This window comes from Vanessa tameamea, chromosome 16 (assembly GCF_037043105.1).
Source record: "Vanessa tameamea isolate UH-Manoa-2023 chromosome 16, ilVanTame1 primary haplotype, whole genome shotgun sequence".
Taxonomy (NCBI): Eukaryota; Metazoa; Arthropoda; class Insecta; order Lepidoptera; family Nymphalidae; genus Vanessa; species Vanessa tameamea.
Genome location: NC_087324.1, coordinates 6727521 through 6755036, shown reverse-complemented (window position 1 = coordinate 6755036; position 27516 = coordinate 6727521). Strand labels below are relative to the sequence as shown.

Sequence of the window (27516 nt, the reverse complement as noted above, 5' to 3'; positions counted from 1 at the left end):
GGACATCCGCGGTCCGCCATACTAATACTAAATATAATGACGAAGAGTATTATGTAAACTCGTGTTTTCTCCCTTACTCTTGCTGTACTTGTATCCCACTAGCGCCACAATAATATTACGTTCGTATTCATAACGTGAATAAACATTCATTTGCTTTGCTACAACTACTTTTCTTGCTGATTCGGTGAACTTATACTGTATCAGAACAATATAAAATGGATTCTTTACGTGAACAAGTTATGATTAATCAATTTGTACTTGCGGCTGGATGTGCACGAGAACAAGCTAAACAGTTACTCCAAGCTGCACATTGGCAATTTGAGGTAAATTTGTGAAATACATGTAAACAAACAATAAAATCATGAAATGGCTGCTACTATTTTATATTTTGTAACAAAACACAAAGTCTTATCTTAAAAATGGCTAAATCAGACACTTCGCCTATACAATTCTGGCTTAAATTGGAGTTTGCTTTAGTAGGACAATTATACGATCATTTACCTTGACCGTAACTAGAACGCGTACACATTGATAGTAATGACAAAATAAGCTAGTTTGTAAATAAATTGACAATAACAATGATGACACATAAACGTAGGGGTTGTATTTATTTTTATTTCTAAGGAGAGTAAGGTACAGTGTTATGTATATATTAGTAATCATTAACCTTAATTATTTTATCTTCCACACTAATGCTACTATGTATGAGAATTAGGCATTAGCCTTTGCCCAACCGTGGGACATTGACAATGTTGTGAATGTTATGTTGTAACTTTTCTAATACTTGTTTATGTTACCATTATCTTTACAATTTTATTTACTTTAAGCATTTTAATATAAAATAAACCTAATTATGAATTAGGTGAACAACAAGTATTGACATTACACCACTAAATCATTTATATCGTAATATTTGCAATAATAATTAGATAATTAATGTAAACTATTTCATATACTATTGTGTTAACAAAATAAAATATTATAAAGGTAACAAGTGTAGTTAGTAACAATAATAATATAATGCAATCAAAATAAATGTATAATTAAAAGGTTATAAAGATATAATTAATAATAAAGTATATAATGACTGCGATTAAACAATTTACAACATAATAGGATAGCATTATAAAATTTTAATATACCTAAATATTATAAGTTTTGTAGAAAATATCACTTCTGAATATCCTCATTTTGAAAAAAAGAAACAAAATATTTACTTTATCAAATTTTTATATTCATTTGACAAGAGAAACAATTTTCTTAAATGAATTAAGAAAATAGTTTCTCTTGTCCTTCATTTATTTTTTATTTTATTATTATGTTAAAGTTTTTAAAGTATAGTATAGTCTATTTTCTTCTTATGATCCTGTGCACATGGATTTTTTTTCAGTATAATTGACTGTATGTATTACAATTAATAAAATAATATGTTACAGACAGCACTGTCAATATTTTTTCAAGAGGTGGCCATCCCATCTGGAGCCAATGGCATAGCAGCACCACATTACCATCAGGTATAGGTTTTCATCAAATTTCATTTTATACATTATTACCTATATAACTAGTAAAAATATTATTATAGTGCAAAACAAAATGGATATATAACCATTGTAGAGTTTTATAAAATAAACAGGAATGAATGAATGAATTATATTTTAAAAGCTTTTCTTAATATTTCAGCAACTGATGACACCATGTAATACTCCTGCCACACCACCAAACTTCCCGGATGCTCTTGCAGCATTTTCAAGATTATCAACAACAGGAAGTCCAAATAATGCAGGTGGAGGGGGCGTCAGTGGCATGGCACCGCCTGTATCCCCTCTTGCTACGCATCCTCCACCAACGCAAATGCAGATGAATGCTTTTGCTAGTAACCCAAACCCGCAATCAAATTTTGCACCACTTTCCTGCTCAACTGCAGTAAGTAGATCTTTGCCTATGAAGCCTGTATACCTGATGTATATTTAAAACAATTATAAATATTTTATTAGTTGTGTCTTTTATAATTAGTTAAAAATAATAAATAGTGTTATAATATAATATTAAGATGCATTGTTTATTTCAGATTTGCAGAGAACATATGCCAAGATAAGCTGAATACTTAGGTTAGGATCATCTATAATTTATTTTTATAATGGTGCGCAATGTGAGCTGTGGGTTTGTGAATATTATTTCTAACACCCCTCTGCAGCTTAAGTTTGCTGGACAATATATGGGGTGATATAGTCAATCATGTTAAACATAAAATATTCTCACTGTTCATATAGTGGTTTCTAAAACAAAATGCACTATAGAATAATATTAATATTATATTATAACAGTTTTTGATACCTATAGATCTTTCACTGTGATTATAAAATTTGGTATCATAACTATGTAGTGGTAAAGTAATGATTATGGCTGTATGATAATTATGAAAGATGAAATTATTGTTGTTTTTATTTTTCGTTTAATGTTATATACTTTTCTATACACTGTTTACTGTAAACTAATATCATTTTTGAATATAAAACGTATATTATATTCTTCAATATTATACAGCTTCGTAAAAGACAATATTAAGGATACAATAAAAGTGATTAATTAAGATAAAATGTTCACATGTCATTTTTTGCAATTTAATTCTTGTAATTAAAAATAAATAAGGAAAATCATTAAAACATGTTAATTTCTTGTACATACTTACCTATCTTAAATAAACATTTAATGAAATGCTAAAAGGTTGTTGCACAAATATAACCTACTATATAATATAGATCAATTCATTCACGAAGGCGCGCCCTTCCACGTTCAATTATTATCGGCATTCATTATGACGCTCATGCTCACAAGATGTTTAAGTGTGTGTGACACGACTAAGAGTAAAGACAAAAAATATAAATTATATTCTATTTGTTATCTTTATATCATTTAAAAGGGGGGTGGGGGCGCCTTTCTGAGCGATCTTTAAGTTATGAAGCACTACATCCGCTCAAATTTTTAATACAAATTGCACAATGTGTTTACAACAAAAATATATAAAAAAAACGAAACATAATTAGATTTTTTGACATATTCACATCTATTTGTATAAAGGCAAGTCACTACTTGACTTTTTTTTTATTAATATTATTATACTTAAATGTGAATTCAAGATCAAAATGTGAGTTTTAGTTTTATTTTATTTACTATTACACATTTATATCGTTGAAAGTATATAAATAAATTATTCGATGTAGCAGTGCTTGTTGGATAAATAACTAGTTAGGAAAAGAAAGACAAAAATGCAGATAAGAGAATTAAATGAGTTTGAAATATTTAATCTTATCCTATGGATTCTGTGAATGTTCGGAGCTAAAACTCGATTAAATTACAATAAAAGCGCGATAATTATCTGCAACAGAATGTTTTATTTTCATAAAATATAATAATATGAATAATAATATTACGCGATTGGTTTTTAAAATACTTATTTCATAATTTTCTATATCGGATGCTGTAAACCTGGTAGAAATAGATTTCCAACGAAAAATGTTTAAAAAAGTATTTTTTTTATAGTCACTTTGGCGTTTTGAAAGGAATTCGATAAATTATCCTATACGTGTTTTTTTTCCATATATTTCCTAATATTAGGTCTGTAAATACAATTAAGAATTAAAAAATATATATTGAAACAAGAGGCAATAACAATGTTATATATATTTTTTATTATTAATCTTTTTAAAAACTACCGAAGCGATCCTCAGTATAAATTGCCGAACGGGTGTGTAATTTTTTTTCCTACCATAAAAATGCTAAAAATGTTCAAATCTGAAATCGTATACAAAACAGCTCAACGTAAAAATAATTGTTTTTGTAATGTCGAAGCTATAGAAAAACTCGATTAAAAATTATTTTAACTTTGAAATAAACTAAAACTGTTTTGGGGGCCATTTTTATTAACATGCTATTTTTCAGGGGGATTTGAAAAAAAAATGGGGGGAAATCGACATAGCCATCTGGCAACACATTGATTAACATCAACATTTATGAAATTTTCAAAATCTTTTGAGTGTTAGACTTATTAGGCTATTTAAAAAAAAATACAATACTTGTGTAACAAGGTAAATCTAGCTTTTATTAAGGAAAAAGATTGAAATTAAAATGCAGAAAATAAGCCTGAATTGGTGTGGCATATTCGTTGACGCATATACGTATTCTACAAATTATTTACTTTTTAGTATAACTATTATTGTCTTTTCGATATTGTGGGTGTGGATATACGAAAACCCTCAAATTTATAAGGTAAGGTAAGGTTTTTTGTCAGATGAAACATTAGTAAATACAATTTTAAAGGTACATCATTATCATAGTAGAATAAAAGAAATGTACACAGTAAGTTTTAAAACATTAAAATTATAATATAAAGTATAATATATAAGTTAAAATAAAAAGCCCAATTAATAATTTCACAACGCATACTCACATTTTTAGTGAAGCAGAATGTGGTCGAAAAGAAATCCTTACAGTATTGTTTTATTCTCTTGTTACAATCTCAGAAATAGCTTTTATTTTAATGGAATGGGATTTTGGGTATCTTTATAATAGTAGATCTTTAATATTTTTTATAAAATAATGATTATATTTACTATCCTTTAAAGTTTTATTCATAGTTTAGTTAGCACAGATAAAAAATTGAAGAAGTAATATATAAATATAATTAAGAATTACCTATATGTGCATCATTAACTTCAAAATATTTTTTCTTTTTATAATGTATATTTAAATGACTTTGCCAGAAAATTAAAGTTAGTCATTTTTATAATTTTATAATAAAATTAAACTTCATTGAGCACTTCATAACAAGTAAGTATATGGATTAAAATGCAGTTTAATAGAAGGTGCAATGAGAATTATAACAAAAGTGCATTAATAATAGACTTATAATTTGTCTAATCCTAAACAAATTACACAGCTTATGTAGTCTGACAAATATTTTTAAATTTTAACATTACATTGAATATGCCCTGTTGTTATTACTTAATATTTTATACTATTTCACAAAACATTAGCTCACATTAGTTCAATATATTTGTATTTAATTTTAATTTAAAAAAAAATATTTTTATACTCAACAAAAATAAGTTGTAAACTCAGTAAATTAAGATAACAGCTTATCGGTAGGTTAGGTACTTGGTGATAGGGCTTTGTACAAGCCTGTCTGGGTAGGAACCACATACTCATTAGATATTCTACCGCCAAATAGCAATACTAAATATTGCTGTGTTCGGTTTTTAAGGGAGAGGGAGCCAGTGAAACTACAATTATAATGGACGGGAAGGAAGATGTTATATCTTAGTTCCATAAGTTGGTGGTATATTGGTGACATTAGGAATGGTTGATATTCCTTTAATTGCCAATGTCTACGGACAGTGGTGACCACTTACCATTAGCTAGTCAAATTGCTCCTCTGCATGCCTATATCATAAATTTTATCCTTTGTGATAAAATTACGTAATTAATGACGTACAGAAATAAACTTTAATTAATTATATAATATATACACTTGAAATGTAATTTTAAGTCCACACATTTCAATAATATAAGACAGCATCATGGAGCTCATATTGTACTATCTGTTAGAGCAAAATCGTTTTGTAAGGAGTATTCAAATCGTAAATAATAACGCGAGTTCAAACGTTATTATTTTTGGTGGAGTTATTGGAGTTAATCTACATATATATAAAAAAGAGATACCACTCACTGATTAATCACGAAATCTCAGAAACTATAACACATGCAAACTTGAATTTTACGAAACTCGAGTGGAGTCTACGGTGCGGCGCCGTTTACCGTGCAACGGTACGGCACCGCCGCCGGCAAATGGCGCGGAGCCGTGCCGCGCCACGGCGTCGTGTACCGGCACCTCACTCAACACGTATACCAAAATTTGGCTTGATATGGACCGCGAAAGACGTATCCTGCTCCTGTTGCTGTTAAGACGACGACAAATGAAGAAAAAACCTATGAGCCTATGGAAATGCTAGGCTTAACTATAAGGTAAGAAAGAAAAGAAATTTATGTTAACTAATTTATTCTAATCATAGAAATATTTTTTTTGATGTACTCACGCGTATGCACGTATTAAGTATTAGTCAGGTCTATTTTGTGTCAATCCGTTAAGCCTTTGAAAATTGCTAACTCGTCAAGTGGTCCTTTTTGCAGAATTTAAATAAAACAATTAAGTTCACGCATTTAAACAAATCGCATATTTCTTACTTCTTTTCGCAAAAAAAATCAACAAAGAAGAAAATCATTAAAAAAAACATTTTCTTACTAAATTATAATATAAATCAGTCATGTAATCTTTTTCGTATTTATTATCATTTTAGAAAAATCGTATTCCGATTCCAGTGTATCTGTGGTATTAGACATGATGTCTTCTAAAGGTGAGACTGGTGATGTTTGGCGACGATTTATACTAATTGGGTTGGATGAATTACAAGGTGTTTGATAGTTAGTTTCATAAGACATTGTAGCTTGTGGTTGTTGGGCAGTTTGGTGATAGTTAGCGTCGTAAGATGTTGCTGTCTGGTACCCGCTACATGACTGGAACGGTGATTGATGGAAATCTGTTAAAATCTTTAAAACTCCACTTTTAAATAGCAAGGTCTGATGGTCATTTAACTTGTTGAGAGACAGTAAAATAGCTTTAAAAAATGACAGATGTCGGTTTTCAGAAGCAGCTAAAGTTTCGACAATTTGCTTCACAAATTCATCGCAACTTGGTTTTCGTTTTAGCGTAGTTTTTCTGTAGGGTTGATATCTTGACCTTGTCTTCGGAGTTTGACATTCTTCTTCTATACTATCTTCAGTTAAATTTGATGCATTTTTTTGCAAAAACATAAGTTGTCTATACAAATGATATTCTTTTATACGTTTTAACACCAGCTCCAGATTTCTTTGAAAGTTCTACCTTCTTTGTATATTTGAAAAAATTATCCTTAATGTTAATCCATTTTTTAATGACGTCGTTTCCTGTAACAATCGTTATAACTGATAAAAAAATTGTTTTTATAATGGTGCTGTAAAATTTTATGAAATGTTTTTTTGCAGATTTTTGGCAACAGGGAATTCATTCAGAGACATGGAATTCACAGATTATCGTGGAAAACTTGTAGATGTTTGTCGTGCTATATAGGACATTCTTTTGAATGAAAGTATACCGAAAATAACCGAAAAGCTAATTGAAAAAATAGCCAAGGATTTTGACGTAAAAACTAATTTCCCAAATTGCTTAGGGGCATTGGACGGGAAACACATCCGAATATGTAGTCCTGCCCATAGTGGATCCCTTTTTTTTAAACTATAAATGTTTTAACTCTATAGTCTTGCTGGCACTGGTGGATTCTAACTATAGATTTGTATATGTTGATATAGGATCGTATGGAAAGGAATGTGATTCCACCATTTTCTACAATACAAAACTATACGAATTATTATTGCAAAATCGACTTCCTATACCAGCGCCAAAGCCTTTACCGGGGCTCCAAAAATCAGTTCCCTATGTTTTTTATCGCTGATGAAGGCCTACCGTTATTTAATAATCTAATACGTCCATACCCAGGGAAGCATCTGAGTGAAGAACAAAGGGTTTTCAACTATCGTTTGAGTCGAGCAAGAAGATTCGGCGTGTATTTCATCGGCCCTAAAATGTTCAATATAATTTTGCGATCGACATTATCAAAGCATGTTGTGTTTTACACAATTTTGTTGTAAGTCGAGATGGAGTTAGAAAATCAGAGGAGTTATATATTGACGACTTTCTTTTAAAACTTCCACAAACAGCAGATGATGTTTCTTTAACAAATCCTGTCACTATAAGAGACGAATTTTGTAAATACTTTAATAGTGATGTCGGTGCGCTTAGTTGGCAACTAAGTAAAATATAATTAAAGTTAGGGCACAGATAGAACCGACCGAATGTATCGAGTGTGTGTAAATAACAAGTTGATAATAATACTAAGCACTTTTACGTTTATTGTATTCACTTTATTAAGTTAAAAAGATAAATAAATAGGTATATACTCACCGAGTTTCGTTTTTTCTTTATTGTCCATGCTGTCGAATGATGGAAAAATATTTAGGCAAACATCTTTCCACCCTTCTGTTTTTTAATTTTTATTTTTATAATCTTCCTTTGACTTGTCCCAGAGAACGGGACGTGCTTCCACTAGTGAAATCAAAAAGTCTAAATCTAAATCGCCATTTTATGCAAAAAATTACCGCACTATGCAACTGACAACACAATAATAGTGAGCACGTGCCGGTACACGACGCCGTGGCGCGGCACGGCGCCGCACCGTAGACATGGGTCCACGCCCTAAGGGGGTAAAACGGGGTTTGGAAGTATAGGTGTGTGCGTAGTGTGTGAAGCGGGAAGAAATAACAGTGTCCACAACTTGATAGTAACTCGTATAATACGCACACAATGAACACAGAAAGAAAAAGTCAGAAGGTAACAGAGAGTACGGAAGAAGAAAGCAACAGTTCTGATAGACTTGATAACATATATAAATCACTAAAACTAAATACGCAAACAATTAGATATTAAAGGCTAGTAAACGAATCGCATCGAGTGTGAGAGATCGACTAACTAATTAGCTATGCACTCTTTGGTGACTTACGATATTACGCGGTGGCGGGTAGACGCGGAACAAAAACATCGCTCGGCCGATCCGCCGCATACTACGGGTTTCGCTCGAGTATGCTTGTGTATTAATATTTTGTGTTAATATTGCTATGAAAATAAATATATTAAGTGTAGTAGTGTCGGTGTGTATTGTGTATGTATATTATATTATTACATAAATAATAAATAAATATTAAGTAGAATATTATATCGTATTTGTGTAATTGTATAGTGTAATAAATAAATATCATAAATTAATAAACTAATTATATACACAATAATAATTCACCTACAGAAGTTTGTGTTTAATAAATTTTGCGCGTATAAGGCCGCAGGTTCAACTAGTATAGAATAGTTCAAGAGTTAATATAAATGAACCTGCATAACAAAAAAGTTTTCTAACAAATCTAAATAATTCACAAAGAATTAATATATTCTTACCTGTGCTAAGAATGAGTTTTTATGAGTTTTAGTAGTAATACATAATTGAAAATAACGCGAAAAAGATTCTACATTCGTTTTATCACATCAGCGTATACAATATCCATGAGATATTATGTACTTCTTTTTTGTGTTTTTGTATTCTGTACTATGGTACTTTTATCTTCTTCAAAATTATAAAAAGCTTTACATGACTGAAATCATAAGCACCTATTGAAACTATTATTCTACTTATATCAAGGAATATATAAATTCTAAATTAGCCGTATGTATAACAAATAATCTTGGTCTTATGTACGTCGCATCTAGGCGCGTGACCTCGAATCATCCATGAGGAATCCACTCTCTGACTCGACCAGACGATTTATTTATTTAATAACTAGCGGTTAACCACTCGCTGGACATATAAGAAACCTGAAATAAAATAAAACCGGAAATATCCACGGAAATCAAAAAGTAATATCTTATAACCATCTACGGACGAATCCGTTTGATCAAATTGAACACAGGTAGTAGATACACAAATTCTGAATTAGAAGTTGCAAATTTATTTGAAATACTTTTTAATAACATACCTAATAAAATAACATGTCATTTACAATCATCTACATCAGATGCACCTTGTAATATTTCTTTGCAACTAATGATTCTTCACGAATTAATTAAATTGAATTCATGAAATCAATATTTAATTCGTTTCATAATTAGTTATCAGATCAGTTTACCAACTAATATTAATTATGTATTCTGTTAAAACTATTATGTCAAATAAACAAAAAGAACATATGTAATAGGTATCATATGAAGAATCTAACTTTAAAACGATGCCAACGATTTCGGCTGTAATTGGTAAAAGTCACAAGTTTGACCAAATATTTCTATGGATTGTTTTTACAAACCCATGATAAAGTATATTTATCTTTTGGGTTGTGTTTGTTTATTAAGTAAAATACACAAGTCTATTTACTTTGATTTCAGCTGATATTTAAAAACAGCAAACATTCCAATATTATGACTCCAATACAAAGTCACGATGAATTAGGAAATGAACCATCAGATTGGGATCACGGTGAAGTATCAACTACAACAATAGAAAAGATTCCAGGAGCGAAGAACTGAAACCAATGTATTTTTCTATTTAAGATACTAATGACTCAGAGAATAATGTTTACCAAACATTATATTTTCAATATTTATTAACCACAATAAACATTGGATTCATATGGTATATCAAGATTTCTACAGATGTATATTACGTTCTTGAACAATAATTATTTCATACTATATATATTTATATTAAGTTTTACTATTGACCTATCTCTGTACTAACAACTCTTAGTAAGATTTTCGAAAAATTTATATATCAAATGTTATTACATTTTAAAAAACACAAGTTGCTGCGCAATAAACAATTTCGATTTATATAAGGTCGCTCGAGAACAAATGCTGGTGATGAGCTAATTAAAAAAATTCTGATTTCGTAACTGAACAATCGAGTTCAGAGGCTTGATGTAGATGAGTAAGAGATTTCCTCGGGCCCCGGCAAAGGTGGCGTCCCTCGGGATCTATTCTTGGTCAATTTTCAAAATCCGTGAGTTTCTTTCACAGGTTCTCAAATCTGAAGTATTTTTTCTTTTCTAAATGGCAGAATTTTGACTGTCAATAAGAAAGTGTAATACTTCTATATTGAATACTAGAATTTTATCTACAGTATTTTTATCGGATAAGATCTGGATTTAAGCATTAGCTGTCCCGATGGTGGTGGGTCGTCAGAAAACGGAATGGAAGAAACAATGGAAAAATGTCCGTCAATTACTAACATAAACTAATTATAAAAAAAAAACAAGTCATTTTATGTTTGTTGAAATAAACATACCTAACATATATGACGAATTCCCGTGTACCATTTTGTTTTTAAAAATAATGACGTCAGCATTACTGACGTCATGCTCTTCATTATTATCGTAACTTTCCATAATAAAAATAAGTAAAACTAACTTCTTCAAATTAATCGCTTAATTAGATAAAACTGACAATAGAGAGCTCTATCCTGTTCGGCTACTTGTCACAGAAGCCCCCTTTGTGACAACATAATACATAAACATAAATAATAATCAGCCTGTAAATTTCCCACTGCTGGGTTAAGGCCTCCTCTCCCGTTGAGGAGAAGGTATGGAGCATATTCCACCACGCTGCTCCAATGCGGGTTGGTGGAATACACATGTGGCAGAATTTCGTTGAAATTAGACACATTCAGGTTTCCTCACGATGTTTTCCTTCACCGCCGAGCGCGAGATGAATTATAAACAAATTAAGCACATGTAAATTCAGTGGTGCCTGCCTGGGTTTGAACCCGAAATCATCGGTTAAAATGCACGCGTTCTAACCACTGGGCCATCTCGGCTACAACAACCACTCATATTTATAACTAAAAGAGAGTGGAGCAATCTTATGATTTTTTACAATTACCCTACTGTTTACATGCACCGTACTTATTCATAATAATTATAATTTAACGTAACTAATTTTAACAATAAAATAATAATTTGACAAATAACGATAAACATAGCAATCAGTTTATGATTTTAAAACATACTTGAAATTATTTATAACACATCAACATAAATAAATAATGGTGTTGCGCCGATATATATTATAACTTCCCGGCTTCGCACGGGTGGAGTTGAATTGAAGTGAAATTGAGTTGAAGTGACAAAAAAAGAATTGAGCTTAGCAAGTTTGACGACCTCCGTGGTCGAGTAGTGTGTACACCGGTTTTCATGGGTACGCCACTCCGAGGTCCCGGGTTCGATTCCCGGCCGAGTCGATGTAGAAAAAGTTCATTAGTTTTCTATGTTGTCTTGGGTCTGGGTGTATGTGGTACCGTCGTTACTTCTGATTTTCCATAACACAAGTGCTTTAGCTACGTACATTGGGATCAGAGTAATGTATGTGATGTTGTCCAATATTATATATATAAAAAAAAAAAAGTTTATATAGTTAAGTATGTCATGAATGATTTATAGAATTTAATTAAATCGGTTTAGATCATGAGTTTATTGAGAAACATAGATGAAAATGTGGTCATGGATTTTTTTGAATATTTTTAATTAATATTCATTGTAACAGCGAAGTAAACATTTTTTTTGATTGCTCGTTATTTGGAACCCGTGCTATCTAAAGCATTCATTCGTATGATCGTATGTAACAGAAAAAAATAAATATTAATCCGAGTAAGTGTTAAGCATTATTATTCGGAGAAAATGACTACTTGCAAAAACCCTTTGGTTTTTTACTAATCTTTTATTGATAAAAAGTTTTTCTGAGCACATTAATGTTCTAAGTTACACTCATAAAATACCAAATATATTTGCCTCATAAATGCAGGTAGAGAAGTATTGGTATTGTATTATATATATAAAATCTTTTCAGCATCATCGTAATTTTTGGTCCAGTGACGGACTAAGCCCGTCAGAGGCCCGGGGAGGAAAGGTGAATGTCGCCCCAGCTTTAAAAAAAATGTAGTTGTACAAGCTTTTTATTCAGTTTACATTTGTGTGTATAAATAAGAGTTTATATTAATTTGAAAAGTCTTATCCGTTAGCGAAAATATAAGGACACATCAACCGATTCCTGGGGAAGTACCCGCTACAAAGACGGGGATTCCCCCAGCGTATTGGACTCGTTCAGCGAAGTTAAAAGTATATTAGTACCGCGTAAACAGTCTAGATAACTGTAGAGTGTAGTGATTTGATATTGATGAAAATATGTAGGTACTAAGCACGTTTTTAAAGTATTGTTTAGGATTTGATCAGTGGAATGCGGATGCATTTGGGGCCCACCAAGACTGGAGGCCCGGGGCGAGCCGCCCCTTCCGTCACACTGTTAGTCCGCCACTGTGTCGGTCATCTTCGGGTAGGCGTGGATTATCGGGTAAGGAGAGGGTAGCGCAATAAAAAGGGCTGTTGTAATAATCACTTAACCTTATAATTCACAATAGACTTACAATAGTACTTTGGATTTAACACAATAGTATTTTTAATAGTTTCATTTGCACAATCGTATAACAGTGTTGGGGTACTGGTCCCTAGCTTACTTGTTGTTTACTATTCGTAGATATTTCTTGAGTAAAAGAACACTTTCTTGCTGGTCGGATCGGAATGATTTTATTTTAAAAATGTGTCGATATATATACAAAAACTAGGAATATTATTATCCAATGAAATAATTACAGTGCATATTTACAAATTCTTTCGTCCAAAGAAAACGCTTACTTTTCTACCAATGGAAAGTTACACAATTTACAATGATAAAAATTATGATTCAGCCAATTAAAAGTTATACATTACAATTGAAAATATTTTGGAAATTAAACTGCGAATTAAATGTTCGATTTTTCGACCAATGACGACGCCGCAATTTCGTATGTTCATTTCGTGTGTTGACACGAAAATCCGATAGAGCGCGCTGGGTAAGCGCCGTATGCGCTTGCCGATTTTCGCGTAGTATAAATAGCTCCCGAATTTGGTTTTTAATTTAATTTAAAACCCCACCGACTACGTTCTGAGCCGAGGTGCGATCTCATAGGAGACACCCTCAGGACGAACGTCACTTTCGAGCCCAAAAGGGTTCACCTCAAGGCAGAGTCTTAGCACTCGCCCCAACGTTCGGTGACGCTGTAAAGGCCAGTAGGGCCAACAGCAATACACAACCACAGATACAAAAAAAGGTTTTTAATTTAGTCGGAGCGCGTCTCTGGACGTCGACGCATGTATGAACAATAATGTAGAATGCAATTCCTACAACAGTATTTAACATTCCTCTCTACCTGTTCCAACAAAATAAATAAGGATACACATTAACATACGCTCGGTCCTTCCTGACTAGATTGAGATTCATTGTGAGGTAATTTGGACCGGGCGTGCTAGGCCCCTTCGACCAACTACCAAAGCGTGGGTCGGGCGTACAAGGCCCCTTCAACCCGCTTTACGTTACCAACTACCGAAGCCTGGCCCGGCCGTACGGGGCCCTTTCAACCAGCTTTACATTACAACACTAAAACACACATGCTAATTTACACATCTAGATCTCTTACATCTGTGAGCTTGAGGTTATTCCTTAACTAGGCGCAAATCGTCTTCCGAAGCCGAGACTGTGCCGGAACTGGCAGTGATGGTTTTTTCACTAGCACTGGACGCTGTCTCGGTATCGGTATCCGAATCTGTTGGGTCATTTCCATTTTCATCGACAGCCGACATGTCATCCTCGTCATTGATCAGCTCTGTAGATATTTACCAGACCCTCAAAACCCCTAGGCACTGCACGCAAGTTCTCGTGAGAGTACTTATAAACTCTGCTAGATCTATGAATGCTCTTTGATTCGTAGCGGTCGTTATCTAAAACTCTAGTTATGACTGACTAACATTGTCTGATTACGCTCGCTACTCTTGATGAAGACATTATCGCCTAACTCAGTAGGTTTTATAGAAGTCTTACCTCTATTAAAAAGTTGTTCTTGTGAGCTGGCCGCTTCAATAATATTTTCTGCTGCTTGATTTCTTATGAGATCAGGTCGTAAAGGGAAGCTATTTGGGACATTCCCAAGGACTGTGCGCGTGTGCCAAACTTAAGTTTTGTTAAGAGAAACATGTGACGCCGGATCTAGTGCTATTTAGTACTAATTGTACTTCACCTAACTCCAAAACTGTTTGGTGTCGTTTTCGATTATGGAAAGAAGGCTTTTTAAGGTGTGCATTACCCTTTATATCTGACCGTTAGCTCTGGCAGAGCCATTTGCTATAAGATGTAGGTCTATGTTGTGATCAGTACAGAATTCTTTAAATTCTGTGCTAATAATACATCTACCCTGGCCTGCTATAATTTTTCTGTGTTTTCAGATCACGTGATGTGCCAACATATATTTTTTTATTCATTGATTACCAACTCAAAGCAAGCTGATTGATATTTTTTATGATTTCTGTAAAAAGCATAAAATAAAGTCGCCTTCTGCCTGTCTGTATCTCCGCTTTCTTCTTCTAAACCTCGCAACGGATATCGATACAGTTTGCACGAAAATAAAAGGAGCGATAAACAAGGAAGGTTTGTATATGTAATTTGTAAATATAAGAATATGTAATGCATGTTAATGCTGGCTAAGCCTTAGGAGATAGTTGCAACAAAATAATTTTCTAGAAGATTGTATGTTTTAAAACGGTCTATTGGAAAGTCCGCGATAACATGTAAGTACACTCAAATAGTAAAAATCAATATATAGAACTAAATTTTTAAAACTAAACATGATGTTTTATTTATATTTCAAACATGAAGCTCAACTGAGGCGAATGAGATCGTTGCATTTTATAACGTCCCATTCCATTCCAAAAGTAATGCTATCTCGATCTTGTGGGATCTGCTGCTGCTGATAATATCGGAGATGTAACATCTGTGCAGACAAAAACAGAAACTAATAGTTCTGGTTATAATCTAGAATAAACGATCTAATTATAAACGATAGTGATGTTCTTAATAATAATTATTGTAAATAACTAGATATTATTTACCCTCGCTTTTGGCCCCTATTGTTTAAACGGCATAAAAGTAGCGTCAATTTCCGAAACATTAAACTATTTTATTTTCAATTCAAAAGTTATTTTGCAGTCTTAACTTAAAGGCGTGAGAAGAATTTATTGAATTTCATTTTAGGAAGGCAGACCAATCAATGGGCTGTACGCTCGTTCGGTCCGAGAGGAGGGTAAGACTCCCCCAAATTGGTATCCGTTAGATTGAAAACCTAAAATTATACAATTTACGAAAATTTAGTAAGTCTCTAATATTGGCCAATAAGATTAAAAGACTTCCACTTTATTTATGATCCCTCCCCTATTTTTTAATAAATTTGTCATCAAATACTGTAGCTACTGGCTATAGGTACCTGGTAGCAAGTTAACCTAAAATATATGATGTAAATAAATGATGTTAAGACTAAAAAAGCACTGTGCTGAACTCAAAATCACGGGTCCAAATCCAAGCCACTAAATATTTTTACAAATGTGTATGTAATTTGGTTGAACCGGATTGTCTGTATGTTTTAAGGTACGAAATTCGTATTTAATTACTCATTATCAGAAGGACTTTTTATCCAAATATATGTACATCTTTCACGAAAGTGGCAAGCCAACGAAAAATATATTATTATTTGAACAATTTATCAAAAGTTAATTACTGTTTCAATTAAATGAAACACTAATATTTACATTTCTTATCATTTTCCATATATTTTGTGAAAAATGACACCGAAATTAATGAATTAGACAAGATAATTTTACTCTCCTTAAAGGTAACTAAACAATATACTTTTAAATGCACTTCAATCATACATTGTTGGAATTTATGTCATATTCAAATAATTGACTATAATGAGTATGTTGATAAACTAATTTTATTATAATAATAATTGTATTTATAATTATTATATGATTGCATACATACATTTACGTTCCCATTATTTAACTAGACAATTTGAGGAAATATCCTTATAATTATAAATGAACACAAAGAACACTTTGTTTAAAATAAAAAATCTAATAGTAGGTAAATTAATGTTGCAATTCTATTTTTTTTTCTTTTCTATAATACCATTATTTTTGTAATCTAGTACATTTCATTTACTTTTATTTTAATATTTATATATTAATATTGACAATACTTTACAATTTTTAACATTTATTTGTGTATACCTCAATACATTGACATTATAGATGAAATATTTATTTAAAAGATACTAATCAGCCCTGTTTGTTGATTTTTAGATAACTAACCACTATATAATAAAAAATGGAATTAATATTAAAAAAATCAAGATGCCAAATGTTAGATGGAATTCCAGAAAGTGTTACAATTTATTGAACTTGTTTCTATCCAAAGCCATTAAAGACTACTGGATCTGAAATCTTTGTAGTTAAGTATGATTTTATTGGAAAAGATTTGTTTTCTTTTTGTCAAATTTGTAATATTTGAGACTGAATCGCATGACATAGTTAGGCAGTTTATGTTCACAATAATAATTTTATACTTGTTGTATAAATATCATTTAAAATTAGTACCTAATTTGTATAAACATGTAATAAACATTGTAACAGGGCTAGACTCTTAGACTATACATGAATAATTATTTTAAAATTGTTATTAATAAAGAGGCTAAAACGTTATTTTTTAAAAGAGAAATATTTAATTGTTAATCTTTATGATCTTGCACACACAATGCTTTAAACATCATTTGCATGATGGCTCAAGAGAGGGAATAAATCGAATAGCTAATTTTTTGTGGGTAAATCCAGTTCAAAGTATTGCAGCATAACTAAAATATAATTTCAAGGATGGACTTTGATCAATTACATAAAATAGTATATTAACAGTATTAAAAAATTATAAAACAGTATGTATTTATTCCATAAAATAGGTTTTGACAAACCAATCCATCTCCTGTCACATGTGACAGGCATTTCAAACAAATGTTTGTTTTTTGTTATGTGTAAGTGCGTTTTGTAGAAATAATCATTGTACTTAATCTAAGTAATAGAAACATCCTTGAAATAATTTGTAAAATTAAAGCAACAAGAAAATATATTGAAATAATACTTTTAGATATTGTAGATATAGACTCAGCATGGAAATAAGGTAATCTATGATTGGAGAAAGTAAGAACAGAGCAGGTTAAGTATGAAATTTTAGTAGCAATAGGCACACTCTTAAACCATCAATTAACAAAGATACATAAAAGCAAGCAATTTGTAAAACAGTAAGTCATGAGTAATCTTTAAAGTAATGATGAAACTAGATCACACACTGAACAAGACATAGTTCTACAGCCAAGATTATCATTAAAATTGTTGTTATTTTTATTTCGTAAAATGTTTAATTCACAACATAGACATTTCACGGTGACAGACACTTAAACATAACATATAAAATTGAATACAGTTATTTTTTGGTCAAATAATAAAAATATATCCTAACAGTGAATGGTTATTAATATTAATTACAAGCTCAATTAAAATATAAAAGAGCAAAAAATGGACCACAGAATCATTTTCACTTAATCATACTTCAAATTAAATATACATCATTTCTGCCATTGAGGACATCTTTTTTGGTATGTGAACTAGTGTTTCAAAGTAGCTAGCTAGTTCGTCAATTGTGACATCGCATGGTGGATTCAGTGCTTCCTGAGAGCAGGATCCAGATGAACTTCTTTCTGAATTTGATTCTCTTGATTGTCTATCTCTATATGCTTCACATTTCCACCATTTGGCACAGTCATTTAGGTTATTTACCCTCAGCACTGTGTGGCTATTGTCAGAGGATATACTTAGTTGATTGCAATTGTCAACCAGTGTGTGTAAGTTTACGTTATCAGAATTACATTTTTTTGGTACATGACTATACATGACTTCATTCTTGAACAAATATTGGCACTCATTTTTTATTTTGTTGTGTATATTATATGATTGAGATAATCTTAGAACAGGTTCTTTTAATAGTTTATGCTTTTTTTTACATATTGAGGAATTTTTTTTTCTTTGACATACACAGGTACATTTTGTCGTTTGATTGAATGATTTGGATGACATCCGTCTTTGCAAGGGATTTAAGAATGGATTTTCTTCTTTTATATTCTTTATTGGTTTGCTTGGCTCTATTTCCAATCTTCCCATCCCCACTCTTAGTGATATGTCGTCAGTAGACATTGTTTATCATTAATTCTGTAAATAAAACATGTAGACGTTAATTTTCTCGAAAGCATGCATTTTTTGCATACCTCAAACCCAAAGTTTCATCAATGTATTTGTTGTTAATAGAAAAATAATTGACATTAGCATTAGTAGAATTGATGTAGTCTGTGGTTTGCCTAAATTTATCCTTAGTACAAGCACAAAGCATGGTATTTTAAATTTTTAAGCTGAGACCCAAATACAACAGTGTTTCTCATAATCAGTCTCTATTACACAGTTTAAACGATAAAGGTGATATCTAAGTTTGATTCAAAACAAATATCTTGATTGTTGTTACAAAATACCAAACAATGACTTGTCAAAATATAGGACTTCGTTGTTAGCTCGTTTTTACTAAGAAATAAATACACAGTTACTTACTATATTCTAGGTCATCTATATAGCAAATATATATATGTGAATTATATGACCTTCTAAAACTTGGACCAAATAACAAATTACAAAACACTAAACAATATAATGTGTATATTATATGTACTTTCAGCTCGTTGTATTAATTACACAGTTTAGAGTTGCCCGATCTAAAACATTTAATACTTAAAACCATAGACATTTATTTTAGATATTTGCGAAATAGTCTTTTTTGGATTAGCTAATATTATTAAAAATGTTTATTTGATTGCAAAGTTATATATAAATTTACGACTTTGCACTCAAATAAACAATGTTGTGTTTTGACTATTAAACATATTGTTCAGTTTGATGTTATTGCTTTGTATTTCTTATCAATGAAAACATAACATTGTTTATTAAATTTTAAATTCAAATTTGCAGGATTTAATAGCTAATATTAAATATTTATTTCTTTGTCACCATACAATGTTTATGAAAGTTTTGAATGTTAGAAAAAAGCTAATCATTTATAAAGTAGTCTGCCCACTTACGCCTCTCATACCATATATTTGCTATGAACTCATCAGGTACAAAAAAAAGCATGACACGGATTGCTATACTCACAAAAAGTATCAACTATGTCACACATCTGTACATAACAGTTTTAGTGACCATATCACCCGCATATCATCCCCGTGTCATATCCGTATGGATCCCGTTGTCTCAGTTGTCAAAAAAATCTTTGTATTGAGAACAACACCGTCGCGAGCCATACTTGGGTGTGAGCATAGTCTCATATTTCTCAATACAAAGAATATTTTTTTGTGATACGTTCCTAGTACGGTCTTGGTACCTATTTAGACGGTGTAGTGGGCAGACAACATAAGAACAAAGATCTCATAATTAAGTTGACGTTAGATTGTAAAGAGTAATATTATATGTAGTGTTAGCAATAAAATAACGTTGTGTTGACAACTTTGAATGAACTGTCAAATTTCATATCTGGACAATTTAAACATTATTAGCTCCTTTCCTTTGGAGCTGTTCATTTAAAATTAATTGTTGTCAATAATTTCTCATTACTCTAAGGACCTACTCTAAGTTAATTTCTGTACCTTTAAGAGTTTAATAGAACAAATCTATCTTGCTTTTTAGTTTTCAATTCAATTATACAATAGTTGTTATTTACATACCTATTTTCAAGAAAAGGAAAAGTACACAACTTAAAGTTATTACTTCAAATCTCATTTCACAAAAATATTTTTTTGGCGCTCTTTCCTCTGACTCTGATGTGTTTATTTATAAAGCACTCCAACACAAGTGGGCTTGAACCTGGGCTACCTATTAATTTACCGGTTATTTTACAAGGTCTGAGCGTCTGGAATTAAGGTAGGGGAATAAACGGATACAATAGTATTCCTATATACCAGACGAATCTTTTTTATAAATAGGTATTATAATATAGTTCTAATCTTAAGAATTGCCTATTAACACATTAATGGGCAATACTTATGAAGCGGGCAACTTTTTGTTTCTGTCAGTCTGTCTTCATACGTTTACTCTTTAATCTTTAGTCTTGTCAAGTTGGTTAAGTTGGTTGCGGCGGACAGTACTATTTATTGATTTTCACATACTTATCTGACCATGGAACCGAATCCTGTAATAATTGCTGCTACAGCAAAACAGACAGCATCGGTGAGCAAATTATAAAACTATACAATATTTTTTGTATTAAATAATATAGTACTATATTATTTCAGCTTATATTTTTACATGGACTCGGAGATACGGGGTGAGTGTTTGTACTATGTTCTTAGTGTTATCGCATTTATGATCTCTTCTAAAGTACACATTTAATTTCAGCCATGGCTGGGCAAGCACGATTGCTGCTATTAGGGGACCTCATGTTAAGGTGATCTGTCCGACGGCTTCTACGATACCAGTAACATTAAATGCCGGATTTCGTATGCCCTCTTGGTTTGATTTAAAAACATTGGATGCCACAGCCGCCGAAGACGAGGAAGGCATTGTGAGAGCATCAGACCTTGTGCATGGATTGATTGCTGATGAAGTCAGAGTGAGTCTTTATTTGATATACATTTAAATTAGATATATATAATCAGAATATGATGATGATAACTATTTACATATATTTTAATTGAAATCTTTAATATAAACCTTTTTTAGGCTGGTATACCTGCCAATCGAATTTTACTAGGTGGATTCTCTCAAGGAGGGGCTTTAGCTCTTCATGCAGCATTGACATATCCCGAGTCTTTAGCTGGTGTTATGTCACTTTCCTGTTGGTTACCAAGATATGCCTACTTTCCTGAAATTGTGAAAGCTCCCAGAGACTTACCTGTAAGTAGTAAAGCTTAAAATTTAAAATATATTATCCTGAATTTATAATTAAATTTTATAAATATAAAACTAAATTTCTACTTTTGGCATGCTTGAATATTATACATTTTGGGTTTTCACCTCCTATCTCACAATTAACACAATTAGCTTGTGATAAAATGTCTTAATGCAGATATGAAATAAATCACTAGGATGATGATGTTTAAAAATAATTATGTGATGACTAAGATCACTGTTCAATACTACCAGGTTTTGAAAATTTTATTTTGTAAAAACTGTAGGATGTTACATTTGTTATTCATATAATCTGTAGCATATGATACCACTGGATTCTAGATGTTCTTAGTAAAGAACCTACAGTACTCCACATTTTTGTTTCCATCATTTCATTAAAAATAATCCATGGCCTTTGACTGCTTGTGATATTTACGAATGATAAGCAAATGTCTTTGAAAGCCATCAAAAAATTACAATACATTGTAATATTAGCCCATATAAGTATATTGAAAACATTACCAATTCTCTTATTAAAGTGAAATTTTATTTTTGTTTTTTAATGTATTGATAACACAGTTGACATTAAAAGGTAACAAATAAAGTAGACAATATTTCAGCAATTTTGATTTAAAATTTCATATATTAAAATTACTCTGTATTTATTTTAACATGAATGCCTAGTCATAAATAAATTACTTTTTAATAATTTTAATGTCTTATTAATCACTCGTTAAGCTATATGTCATTAAAAATACTTATATACAATAAATGTGATTGAGTATCAGTGTTAATCGAATTAAAAGTTTTTGCGTAAATACGAAAAAATTAACCAACGAAACTCAAGGCTGTAACAAGATTAGCTACTGACTTGACTTATCGTGTGTATAATTAGAGCCCTACCTTATATCCAATATTTTTCAGTTTTCAATGTTGTACTAATAAAAAAAGGCAACAGTGCGCCGCGCTTTCACGTTGAAGTTGTTAGCAAAGTAACGTAAGCTGATTTTGAAATAGGAAACTAATAGTGCAGGTTCAACCAATGCGATACGAGAAACTGGACTCGCTAAACTAGTTTAAAATATCATAATAATTTTAAACTTTAACTACACACCATTTCATTTAATATTGTTAAAAAAAAACTCTATACCTTCGATACCGCATTTTTTTTAAATAGTAGGAAAACCGAGCCTGTAAGTTTTTTCGACTTTCGATTATGTCACGCGACCAAAACCTCATAAATACTTTCATCGTTTTAAAATATAACATTAACACTAGTAGTACAGCAGTTTTATTATATAATTTATACTAGATAAATTAAGTGAAATTATTTCTTGTTTTGTTAATTAATTATGTGATTGATCTAAGTCAGGTCAAGTTATCATATCGTAGTACAAACCGAGATGATTTTTTATAAATAATAAATTAAATTCCTCTGTTTCTTAAATTAAATTGATTATAGATAGATCAAATCCTTTTAAAAATGCGCTATTAAAATAAATTGAAATAGATGCGAAACAAGTTAGTGGGTGGGTACTAATTCGGACACGCTCAGATAGACGGCATATAAAGTTCTTGATATGTTAGGTCCATTGTGTTCGAATCTAAACAGTAGCGGAAATGGTCATGCCGTTGGAGCGTGCCACGTTTCATATTCCGCAATGAGCGCTTTACGTGGTGCGAGTCTTCATTAGAGCACCTGGATAGTCTATTCCAACCACAAGAGGAGTAAGAAAAATAAACAACTTTGATATTGAATTGACACTCGAAATTATTGGCCGATATCTTGAATAATCTGTGATATTCAATATTGTTTTGTAAAAAAATGGAGCTCTGAAGTCCGGCGAAGCTGTTATTGCAACTTTGGAGTAAAATTTAATTGGTTATAAGTAGTGAAATGAAATAGTGTCGTATTATTTCTAAAGATATATTAATAAAGATGTTTAGTGCATAATGCAGAGATATAAGCAAATTGTATGATATGTATATGCAAATTGAAGGTTTATCTTTACTCGTTCTTCGATTGGATTAGGGTGTCGATGCAGCGATGTACATTTGGTGTGAGAATATAATATTATACGAATCCTTACAGCTCAGCCGATATTTGTCTGAAATGCGCCGACTTAAAAACTTTCTCTCTAACTATTGACATATCAATCGGATTAGTCTTTGCGTGAGTAGAAAAAAACTTAAAAAAAAAACAAAACGTATTTATGAGTCCATGATATTATTATGATTATGATTTCTATTGATTAATGCTTTCTAATTTAACTATAATGTAACGATGGTAATTAATGATGTACAGAGTGTAGTTTTGACACGTGATTTATACATAGTGTAATAAATAACGTAACATAATATCATCCATATTTATGTCAATTGTTTTACGTCTATTGCATATTTATAATGCAACACATTTAAACTCCTTTTAAATATATATGTATATATTAGTCAAAACATGAAAGTATTTGTACAAAATAAGTATAAATAATAAACGCCTAATTGTCCCGCTTCTGAACAAAGGTCAAGGCGAAGAGTTTCGACCTTATTTCTCGACACCGCTCTACAGATGTTTCTGCTTGGTTATATACTTACATATGTACCTACATATCTCATATTGTTTCCAATTTCCTGACGACGCGGGTTTCCTCATAATTGTAGTGTTTTCCTTTACTGTCGAGTATACAAATTATAATATCACGATCTATCTACGTTTGTTGCAAATTGTGTGCGTTATATCGTGAAGAAATGTGAAATGAAATCCGAAATAATCCCTCTGCGGAAGTCTATCTTATCTTCACTAAATCTGTTATTATTCATGATATTCATATATGAAATTACAAAATAATTATGTAGTGGTAACTTAACGTGGTAAAATTCAAACTAGATACTTTCTCTTCATTTCAATCCTTTGACGTTTTATTATGTGGGTAGTTAGGAGGACCGTATATTGTTGGTGTAAAACACGCTTCTTACAATTTATAATCGTTTTTTAATTATGCTCGGATCACATCTAGTTCATGGGTGCATTTCCCTTTCCATTTTATATCCCTTTTCGTAGAAATCTTGATTGGGAGGTAGGGCTTTGTGCAAGCCCGTTTGGGTAAATGCCACCAATTCCTCATATTCGTCCACCCAGGCGCAACACTTATTGTGCTCCGCAGCAGTGCAACTACATAAAACAGGTACCAGAGACATAACATCTCTGCGCACAAGGTCTGTAGCGTATTGGTTATCTAAGAAACGTTTAAAATTTCAAACGGTGCCAATGTCTATAGGCAGAACATTTTTTCTACGGCATACCGATGCCATATGCCATCATTATGATGAGACGCCCAACAATTTCCTGTACGAAAACTCTCGATTGTGGTAGTTAACAGATGTAGCAGGGATAAAATATGTCGATTTGATGATTCTTGAAAATTATTGCTAACTGTTTTTTGTTAAATCTCAAAATAATTAAGTCATTAAAAATGATTACTATCCAGCAGTTTTTTTTTTTACTTAGTTAATATTTATATCGTTTAATAGTCACATTGTCCTAATTGCGTGGCACGATATCGCGGTCCTACAATTGAATACATATTAGAAATTTATGAAATTAAAAATCTATTTATTTTCCGTATATTGCTAGTACACCTAAATAACACCGGTATGCATGCGCAGAGCATTGCTTACTGCGTATTAGATATCTGACGTTAGTGTCAACCATAAACGTGCAAACATTTTTTCAGCTGACCACGTATTTTATTTTGTCTCTTGAGTAATAATTTCCAGAAATATTTTGTATGCTGCTAAATAGTTATGGAGTGTTTTTTGTGTAAATTAAATATATGAAGATGACAGCGTTGTTAGTAGCGAAGATTATGAAGATTTATCAGATGAAACTGATAAAGATATATTTTTTTTTATATATCTTAATACACACATTAATGCGCTTGGTTTATTAAAACATAAAGTTATTTGAATTTAAAAAATATATGTTTTCAATGTATCTTAATTTACACATAGGGAAACGTACGTAGTGACACAGACGTGTTTCAAAGCAACCATACGTCTGTCAATTTCTATCCTATAGATAATATTGCGCTAAAAAATGGCCATGTATACATTCACTTTACATGTTCACTTTAAAGTTAAAATGTATAATACCAAGTTATTCACAGTTCCATATTTGAAAAGGCTATTGTCTTTATTTTAATCAATAACTACATTTACATAACAAAGGGAAGAAAGGCCAGACAATCATTGCATTCCCAATCAGGCGTGGATCTAGTCCTCAAAAAAGGTTGTGGTCATGGCCTCCTGAAAAATGGTCAAGTGTGAGTCGAACTACGAACTTGCACTGTATACTTGTGTTAACGTGTCGAGCGTAGTCCTTTTTATTTAACGTTTAAAAACTCGGTTTACTTACCATGGTGAGATAGTACGTACTTCACATCGGAGGACAATAGTTCACTAAGCTTCTTTCATTTGACCGAATACAACGTACGGCTAGAATCGTCAATCAAACTCATTTTGCTATAGCCTATTCCAATGGGAGTAGAAAAAAATATAAACAAATCTTAGATTTACGTATTTCACGCGATTTGCTAATAATTCAGCGATATTGTGCACTAATAAAGATTATGATTAGTATGTTTTTATTTATATATGTATATTTTCCACTTTAATTTTACTTCCAAAATTCCGATAACAGTTTCGTCGATGTTTAAATGCCATTTTTTCACAAATCCATGGTGAATATCATAGATTAATCAAGCTCTCGATCTATATCGCGTCAATTTGTTGTCAAATGTTGTTTATTTGGCTTTTCTCCTCTTAGGGTTGGAATAGAGTATAAGTTCAGTTGTTCGTCTGTCATTTAATATATTAAACAGTTATAAATCTGCGTAACCTAAAAGATTTTTGACGATTTTTTTTTTAATTTCAGATTTTCCAAGCGCATGGTGACTGCGATCCAGTTGTTCCCTTCAAATGGGGGCAAATGACAGCTTCGTTCTTGAAAACATTCATGAAGAACATTGAATTCATGACTTACCAGGGTTTGACACACAGCTCATCAGAATCAGAACTTAAGGATATGAGAGCATTTATAGAGAAAACTTTACCTGCTAATAAATAAAATATATGAAAAAATAATTAAATCCATGTACTTATAGATATCTATTTTATTTGTAAATGAAACTTAAATTTTATTAAAAGTGCAACATCTTTAACTTGTAGGTAATGAATTAAATATTTTATTTTAACCAGTCATGAATTCTCATTTACCAAATATTTGTGTATTTAAAGCTAGCTATCAAATAAAGTATATTACTGGCATTTAGCTTGTTTCATCAGCCCCTGTAGGTACCTAAATAGTCATTTCAAACTACCTGGACAAACAATTTTAAGCTAATTTACCTATCAAAAATTCATTAACTTTCAACTTCAATTAATTTTAATGATGATTTTTTCCTTTGTGGGAAGTTGGTTCAAGTATTATTAATAATGTGTCTACTTACGTACTCCAAGTAGTAATTTTCAGGTGAGTAAATTCCTCTATTCTATGAACGGAAGATGTATTGGCTGAATTTCAATGAAACCGCTTAGTTAAGGCGCTAGGCTGTTAATTGAGAGACTAATTAAGCTAATCGTTTGCAACGTATATTTTATTAATTATATTGCAAATATTTAGCATAAGGACTAAATTGTAGAATTTTCTTTTTATTAAGCTGTTGCTACTACCTTCAAATCCGAAGACATGCTTGTATTATACACACCACTAGTAAATCAAATATATTTTATTCAAGTAAACTTAACAATTAAGCGTTTTCGAGTCGTCAATATTTAAACACCACCGTTTCCGAAAGCAGCCTCTAGTGAGAAGAAACGGCAAGAAACTCGCATAGTTGCTCTTATGAAATAATCAGATTTACAATGCTGTTGACAATTAGTATT

General features: G+C 31.5%; 5 protein-coding genes across 5 annotated transcripts in view; 2 read left to right on the top strand and 3 right to left on the bottom strand.

Annotated features, from left to right (window-relative positions):
- The window catches only part of Tsen34 (tRNA splicing endonuclease subunit 34), a 234808-nt gene that overhangs the window by 5030 nt on the left and 202262 nt on the right, over positions 1-27516 (bottom strand). The window lies entirely within an intron of this gene.
- Positions 35-2663, top strand: LOC113403012 (UBA-like domain-containing protein 1). The gene is made up of 4 exons (XM_026643426.2): positions 35-323; positions 1437-1514; positions 1681-1923; positions 2069-2663. Exons 1-4 carry the CDS (start codon positions 216-218, stop codon positions 2093-2095), a joined length of 456 nt encoding a protein of 151 aa, XP_026499211.1. The 5' UTR covers positions 35-215; the 3' UTR covers positions 2096-2663.
- LOC113403006 (uncharacterized) lies at positions 17075-19406 on the bottom strand. The gene is made up of 2 exons (XM_026643418.2): positions 19246-19406; positions 17075-18855 (listed from the first exon to the last, which is right to left on the bottom strand). Exon 2 carries the CDS (start codon positions 18838-18840, stop codon positions 18205-18207), a length of 636 nt encoding a protein of 211 aa, XP_026499203.1. The 5' UTR covers positions 18841-18855; positions 19246-19406; the 3' UTR covers positions 17075-18204.
- LOC135193686 (vitelline membrane protein Vm26Ab-like) overlaps positions 17926-27516 on the bottom strand; it is a 378568-nt gene continuing 368977 nt past the window's right edge. The window contains exon 3 of the mRNA XM_064217230.1: positions 17926-17938. The gene's annotated coding sequence lies outside the window, so the exon portion shown is untranslated. The remainder of the gene's footprint in view (positions 17939-27516) is intronic.
- LOC135193699 (acyl-protein thioesterase 1) lies at positions 20757-26898 on the top strand. The gene is made up of 5 exons (XM_064217334.1): positions 20757-20913; positions 20979-21010; positions 21082-21295; positions 21406-21579; positions 26507-26898. Exons 1-5 carry the CDS (start codon positions 20863-20865, stop codon positions 26696-26698), a joined length of 663 nt encoding a protein of 220 aa, XP_064073404.1. The 5' UTR covers positions 20757-20862; the 3' UTR covers positions 26699-26898.

Coding starts and splice junctions, on each gene's coding strand:
- LOC113403012 (XM_026643426.2), top strand. CDS start 216: ATGGATTCTTTACGTGAACAAGTTATGATTAATCAATTTGTACTTGCG. Junction 324..1,436: donor CTGCACATTGGCAATTTGAG/GTAAATTTGTGA, acceptor AATATGTTACAG/ACAGCACTGTCAATATTTTT. Junction 1,924..2,068: donor CACTTTCCTGCTCAACTGCA/GTAAGTAGATCT, acceptor TGTTTATTTCAG/ATTTGCAGAGAACATATGCC.
- LOC113403006 (XM_026643418.2), bottom strand. CDS start 18,840: ATGTCTACTGACGACATATCACTAAGAGTGGGGATGGGAAGATTGGAA.
- LOC135193699 (XM_064217334.1), top strand. CDS start 20,863: ATGGAACCGAATCCTGTAATAATTGCTGCTACAGCAAAACAGACAGCA. Junction 21,011..21,081: donor CATGGACTCGGAGATACGGG/GTGAGTGTTTGT, acceptor ATTTAATTTCAG/CCATGGCTGGGCAAGCACGA. Junction 21,296..21,405: donor TGATTGCTGATGAAGTCAGA/GTGAGTCTTTAT, acceptor AACCTTTTTTAG/GCTGGTATACCTGCCAATCG.